Consider the following 7,313-nt stretch of genomic DNA (forward strand, 5'->3'; position numbering starts at 1 on the left):
ATCATCACCAGAGTTCTCCACAACGGAGCATATCATCTTTACAATATTGAGAATAAGAAAGACGAGCCACGGGCTTGGAATGCGGAGCTTCTCCGCCCCTTTTATACTTAAGTACTCATTCGGGTGAGATGTAATAAGAAATACCTTTGTAGTTTGTTTATCAAAGACGAGAGCTTTACAGTTTTCTTAAATGATTGTTGTCGCTTTCGTTTGTGTTTGAAATCTCCCAGTGGGTGACTTTGCTGTGAATCCGTTTCGCCTAAGTCCGAAAAATCCTACCAAGTGGTGAGAAACCCTCCCACTCGGGGCTTCGCCGCAAATCCGTTTCGCCTAAGTTTAAAAATCCTACCGAGTGGTGAGCAACCCTCCCACTCGGGGGCTTAGCTGCAGTCCAGTATTCGTAAGTTTAAAAAATCCTACCGAGTGGTGAGCAACCCTCCCACTCGGGGGCTTAGCTGCAGTCCAGTACTCGCCTAAGTTTAAAAAATCCTACCAAGTGGTGAGCAACCCTCCCACTCGGGGGCTTAGCTGCAGATCAGTACTCGCCTAAGTTTAAAAAATCCTACCGAGTGGTGAGCAACCCTCCCACTCGGGGGCTTAGCTGCAGTCCAGTACTCGCCTAAGTTTAAAAAATCCTACCGAGTGGTGAGCAACCCTCCCACTCGGGGGCTTAGCTGCAGTCCAGTACTCGCCTAAGTTTAAAAAATCCTACCGAGTGGTGAGAAACCCTCCCACTCGGGGGCTTAGCTGCAGTCCAGTACTCGCCTAAGTTTAAAAAATCCTACCGAGTGGTGAGAAACCCTCCCACTCGGGGGCTTAGCTGCAGTCCAGTACTCACCTAAGTTTAAAAAATCCTACCGAGTGGTGAGCAACCCTCCCACTCGGGGGCTTAGCTCTAGTCCAGTACTCGCCTAAGTTTAAAAAATCCTACCAAGTGGTGAGAAACCCTCCCACTCGGGGGCTTAGCTGCAGTCCAGTACTCGCCTAAGTTTAAAAAATCCTACCGAGTGGTGAACAACCCTCCCACTCGGGGGCTTAGCTGCAGTCCAGTACTCGCCTAAGTTTAAAAAATCCTACCGAGTGGTGAGCAACCCTCCCACTCGGGGGCTTAGCTGCAGTCCAGTACTCGCCTAAGTTTAAAAAATCCTACCAAGTGGTGAGCAACCCTCCAACTCGGGGGCTTAGCTGCAGTCCAGTACTCGCCTAAGTTTAAAAAATCCTACCGAGTGGTGAGCAACCCTCCCACTCGGGAGCTCAGCTGCAGTCCAGTACTCTCCTAAGTCCATCCCTATCCGCAAGGACGACGAGGTGCAGGTCGACTGTAACGTTCTCCTTCGGAGCTGCGCCACAAATACAACATGCGCTCCATCCCTATCCACAAGGACGACGAGGTGCAGGTCGAGTGCAACCTTCTCCTTCGGAGCTGCGCCACAAATACAACATGCGCTCCATCCCTATCCGCAAGGACGATGAGGTGCAGGTCGACTGCAACCTTCTCCTTCGGAGCTGCGCCACAAATACAGTGTGCGCTCCATCCCCATCCACAAGGACGACAAGGTGCAGGTCGACTGCAACCTTCTCCTTCAGAGCTGCGCCACAAATACAATGTGCGCTCCATCCCTGTCCGCAAGGACAACGAGATGCAGGTCGAAAGATTATTCAGAGTAAAGAGCAAATTCCACTCGAAGGCAAATACAAGCATATTCAGAAACAAACCAAGTTCAGATAAATCCTAAAGTTACAGACAAAGGATCAAAAGTATTCGAGCATCAAGCCCGAAGAAGTTTAACGGTTACACAATCACTCGGCATTCCGAGGCAAATAAAGGTGGAGCATAATGTTTCTCGGTCACGCATCAGGAGAAGGACTGTCTGGGTCGCAGAAACTGTCAAGGTCTATGCTGTCTGCAATACGAGTCGCGGCATCAAGGAAAGTGTTCATGAAGGACTGAAAAGTGTGTCTCTTTGTGTTAGCAACCTTGAGTTCTGCCAGCTTGTCTTCTTTAACGTCTTTGTAGTGCACTCGGACCAGGGACAACGCGACATCAGCACCACAGCGAGCGGATGACTTCTTCCATTCTTGCACTTGGTCGGGAATTTGATTCAGTCGAGCCATCAGAGACTCGAGATCTTGAGACAGTTCCGCCTGGGGCCAGAGTTCAGCATCAACCCGAGTCATCGCCACTTTCAGGCGAGCAAGATAAGCAACTGCGCTGTCCATGCGAGATTCCAACCGCAGCACATTCATCGCGACATCATCCTTGACTGGGCAGTTTATGGAATCAAGACCCGTCTCGACCCGCCCAGTTTCCGCTTCAAAGTCTTGGCAAAACTCTGCACAGTCGAGTAAATGGTGAGTCGACGAAGTAATTAGACTTGACAGTTGACAGAAATAAGTCAGTCAATCATCAGTACCTTCAAGGTTTAAGACCAGCTTTGCAGCAAGCTGGCCCAGATAAGACTCCAGCTCGCCCTTCTTAACTTTGAGGCTCCCAACCTTGTCAGTCAGTTTGCCCTTGTCCTTCTTCAGTCGCTCGACCTCCCGATTGGCATCAGAAACAACAGTCTTCAGTTTGGAATTCTCTTCTTCTAACTTGCCGACCGAAGCAAGCTTCTTGTCGGCAAGCGCAATTTTCTCTTGCGCTTCCTTATGTGCAGCAGCAAGATCCAGATCCTTCTTCTCCAAAGCTTGCTTCATTTTCTCTAAAGAAATAACATTCTTCAGACGGGCTTGGAATTGAAGGTTTTCACTACATACATCTACTCGAGTGGAGTCACTCGGTAAAGAAAAACGGAAAGGAAAAGTGACAACAGCAGTAAGACAAACAGTTGATGATTGGTTACCTCCCATGGCAGCTAGTTCATCGCGAGCAGTCTTGAGATTCTTTCTGGCCAGTTCCAGATCAAGGTTGACGTTGATTTGTTGCTTGTTCAGTGTAGAGAGTTGAGCACCGAGATCACAAGATTTTTGCAGCCAACACATAAGACTTGTCAGTCAACTGAAATGAAGGACATCACTGCAACAGTTACTCTAAGACTACCACCGAATCAAACATTCAACGACAGTCTCGGGGACTACACCCAGTGGGTGCACTTAGTGTGCCCCCACTGGTTCAAAAAAAAGAGGGATTCAGATTCTCAGACCACAGTCGATTGTCCGCAGTCAACTATGGTCTCGGGGACTACACCCAGTGGGTGCACTTAGCGTGCCCCCACTGGTTTTGGTTCCACTCGGCATGGTCTGCCCAGCGCGAGTGCCCCCATTAGTTCAAAGATTCAGCTCGAATTGACCCAAAGTGACATAATTTCAAAACAGCCACACCCCAGTGGGTGATCCGACGAGAAATATGATCAGTCAGAAATCGACTAACCTGGACATTGGTTTGCAGAGCAGCTCCGGCATTGAAAGCCACCTGACTGGCCTCATGCACCACTTTCATTTGCCCCATCACAAGATTCAGCTGAAGAAGAGCTTCCTTGGCAGCAGTCGGTGGGTCATCCGGAGTTTGATACGCAGTGAAAAGCGAGGCTGGCAGAGCAATCGAAGCAGCCGTCAGATCTGAAGCGTGGAGTTGAATTGGTGCAGCATAAGTTTGAGAAGCTGGTCCTGATGGGCAATCAATCGACAGCGGGACAGCGAAGGTGACGTTGGTTCGAGCCAGATCTGTCGATCGCTCGACTGCCGTCCCAAGTGTCGCGGTCGACTAAGGAACCTGGACCTCAGGCGCTTTCCCGCCCAGTTCCTCGCCTTTCCTCTTCCTCCCCCTCAGCGGTACTTCTTCATCATCATCCGGGAGCACGACAACGTCCCGCGGAACTACAATAAACAGAGAAAGTCGTACAGATAGCTAACAACAATCCAATCGTCCAAATTAATTGGAATCGGGCAGACTTACTGGCTTTTGAGGTAGCTGCGTCGCCAGTTTCCTCATCGTCCAGGTTCTTGTCAATGTCCATGTCAGTCGTAGCTGAGGCCGGGCTGTAAAGGTTCATCATCCACTCGGTCAGAACAAGAAAATCGGTCGGAACCAGAAAATATGGGAAGAACATTTACCCAGAAGCAACATGAATGTCCATCTTGATTCTAGGCAAGGTCTTCCAAGCCTTCGAAGGGTTGATCTTGGGCTGCTTGGTGACCTTCTTAGCCAATTTTGGAGTCGAAGACCGAGCCCGCTTTTGAGAAGGAGCACTCGACGCCACAACTTTGCCGCACTTGCCCGCGAGATCATGGTGCTGCTTGGATCGATGTTCATAACGAGGCGGTGAGTCGGCTACTTCATCATCGCCTGACTCATCACTCTTGTCTTCATCATCGTCGACTGGTGACTCCCACTCGCCGCTCTCCTCCACACTGTCCTCACCTTCTTGGTCTTGCTCCAGAGCTTGTTCGCCATTGGGCATTGAGTACATCTCCGTGTAAATCTACAAAACAAGGAGCCGAACACAAGTCAGTCGGATTAGCAAACAGTCAGAAAACACGTCCAAAAACTCAGTCGTAATGGCCAAACCTTGTCTGGCTGATTGCTGTCGCTGAAAGGGTCGACTCTCCTGGCACCCCAAGGGTTGTCCTTGTTCCCGGTGATACCCCTCAGCCATTGGGCCACTGTTTTGGCCGCCACCTCCTCCGGATGAACCCGAGCAGTGTCACCAGCCCCGGAGTACATCCACATGGAGTGGTCACGAGCTTGGAGTGGTTGGATGCATCGACTGAGGAACACCTCTAGCAGATCCATGCCAGTGACACCTTGGTTGATCAATTGAACTACTCTCTCGACTAGCATGCCTGTCTTCGCCTTCTTCGCGACAGTCACTTTCAACGAAGATGGAGTTTGAACACGGTCAAAAGAGAAAGGGGGAAGTCCAGTCGATTGGCCTGGCGTCACGATATCATGGCAGTAGAACCAGGTCGACTGCCAGCCCCTGACCGACTCCGGAAGAGTCATCGAAGGAAAAGAACTTCTCTTCCTCTTCTGAATACCCAGACCCCCACACATCTGGATAACATGGGTTTTCTCATCGCTCGAGTTCGCTTTCTTCACTGTTTGGGAGCGGATGGTAAAGATGTACTTGAAAAGACCCCAGTGCGATCGACACCCCAGGAAATTCTCGCACATGGATACGAAGACAACAAGATACGTGATGGTGTTGGGAGTAAAATGATGGAGTTGGGCCCCAAAGAAATTCAAGAAACCTCGAAAGAAGGGGTGTGGAGGAAGCGAGAAGCCGCGGTCAACATGAGTGGCAAGCAGTACATGAAGGAAATATGCCCTAGAGGCAATAATAAAGTTATTATTTATTTCCTTATATCATGATAAATGTTTATTATTCATGCTAGAATTGTATTAACCGGAAACATAATACATGTGTGAATACATAGACAAACAGAGTGTCACTAGTATGCCTCTACTTGACTAGCTCGTTAATCAAAGATGGTTATGTTTCCTAACCATGGACAAAGAGTTGTTATTTGATTAACGGGATCACATCATTAGGTGAATGATCTGATTGACATGACCCATTCCATTAGCTTAGCACCCGGTCGTTTAGTATGTTGCTATTGCTTTCTTCATGACTTATACATGTTCCTATGACTATGAGATTATGCAACTCCCGTTTGCCGAAGGAACACTTTGTGTGCTACCAAACGTCACAACATAAATGGGTGATTATAAAGGTGCTCTACAGGTGTCTCCAAAGGTACATGTTGGGTTGGCGTATTTCGAGATTAGTATTTGTCACTCCGAATGTCGGAGAGGTATCTCTGGGCCCTCTCGGTAATGCACATCACATAAGCCTTGCAAGCATTACAACTAATGAGTTAGTTGCAAGATGATGTATTACGAAACGAGTAAAGAGACTTGCCGGTAACGAGATTGAACTAGGTATTGAGATACCGACAATCGAATCTCGGGCAAGTAACATACCGATGACAAAGGGAACAACGTATGTTGTTATGCGGTCTGACCGATAAAGATCTTCGTAGAATATGTGGGAGCCAATATGAGCATCCAGGTTCCGCTATTGGTTATTGACCGGAGACGTGTCTCGGTCATGTCTACATTGTTCTCGAACCCGTAGGTTCCGCACGCTTAAGGTTTCGATGACAGTTATATTATGAGTTTATGAGTTTTGATGCACCAAAGTTAGTTCGGAGTCCCGGATATGATTACGGACATAATGAGGAGTCTCGAAATGGTCGAGACATAAAGATTGATATATTGGACTGCTATATTCGGACACCGGAAGTGTTCCGGTGAAGTTTCGGATAAAACCGGAGCACCGGGGGGTTATCGGAACCCCCCGGGTGGTTAATGGGCCTCATGGGCCTAAAGTGGAGAAGAGGAGGGGCTGCCAGGGCAGGCCGCGCGCCCCCTCTCCCCCTAGCCCGAATTGGACAAGGAGGGAGGGGCAGCGCCCCCCCTTTTCCTTCTCTCCTTCCCCCTCTCCTACTTGGACAAGGAAAGGGAGGGGAGTCCTACTCCCGGTAGGAGTAGGACTCCTCCTGCGCGCCTCCTACTAGGGCCAGCCGCACCCCCTCTTGGATCCTTTATATACGGAGGCAAGGGGCACCCCTAGACACACAAGTTGATCCACGTGATCATATTCTTAGCCGTGTGCGGTGCCCCCTTCCACCATAATCCTCGATATTATTGTAGCGGTGCTTAGGCGAAGCCCTACGACGGTAGAACATCAAGATCGTCACCATGCCGTCGTGCTGACGGAACTCTTCCCCGACACTTTGCTGGATCAGAGTCTGGGGATCGTCATCGAGCTGAACGTGTGCTAAAACTCGGAGGTGCCGTAGTTTCGGTGCTTGATCGGTCGGGCCGTGAAGACGTACGACTACATCAACCGCGTTGTGCTAACACTTCCGCTGTCGATCTACAAGGGTACGTAGATCACACTCTCCCCTCTCGTTGCTATGCATCACCATGATCTTGCGTGTGCGTAGGAATTTTTTTGAAATTACTACGTTCCCCAATAGTGGCATCCGAGCCTAGGTTTTATATGTTGATGTTATATGCACGAGTAGAACACAAGTGAGTTGTGGGCGATATAAGTCATACTGCTTACCAGCATGTCGTACTTTGGTTCGGCGGTATTGTTGGACGAAGTGGCCCAGACCAACATTATGCGTACGCTTACGCGAGACCGGTTCTCCCGACGTGCTTTGCACAGAGGTGGCTTGCGGGTGACAGTTTCTCCAACTTTAGTTGAACCGAGTGTGGCTACGCCCGTTCCTTGCGAAGGTTAAAATAGCACCAACTTTACAAACTATCGTTGTGGTTTTGATGCGTAGGTAAGATTGGTTCT

General features: G+C 49.4%; 1 protein-coding gene across 1 annotated transcript; it reads right to left on the reverse strand.

Annotated features, from left to right (window-relative positions):
- Positions 1-3,703: 3,703 nt before the first annotated feature.
- Positions 3,704-4,999, reverse strand: LOC147976080 (uncharacterized). The gene is made up of 4 exons (XM_087520718.1): positions 4,508-4,999; positions 4,054-4,421; positions 3,896-3,978; positions 3,704-3,816 (listed from the first exon to the last, which is right to left on the reverse strand). The coding sequence occupies exons 1-4, from the start codon at positions 4,991-4,993 to the stop codon at positions 3,704-3,706; spliced, it is 1,050 nt and encodes a 349-aa protein (XP_087376844.1). The 5' UTR covers positions 4,994-4,999.
- Positions 5,000-7,313: the final 2,314 nt, after the last annotated feature.

This window comes from Triticum urartu, chromosome 4A (genome assembly GCF_056163025.1).
Source record: "Triticum urartu cultivar PI428250 chromosome 4A, HENAU_Tu73, whole genome shotgun sequence".
Classification (NCBI taxonomy): Eukaryota; Viridiplantae; Streptophyta; class Magnoliopsida; order Poales; family Poaceae; genus Triticum; species Triticum urartu.

Coding starts and splice junctions, on each gene's coding strand:
- LOC147976080 (XM_087520718.1), bottom strand. CDS start 4,993: ATGTGTGGGGGTCTGGGTATTCAGAAGAGGAAGAGAAGTTCTTTTCCT. Junction 3,979..4,053: donor GACATTCATGTTGCTTCTGG/GTAAATGTTCTT, acceptor GAACCTTTACAG/CCCGGCCTCAGCTACGACTG. Junction 3,817..3,895: donor CGCAGCTACCTCAAAAGCCA/GTAAGTCTGCCC, acceptor TGTTTATTGTAG/TTCCGCGGGACGTTGTCGTG.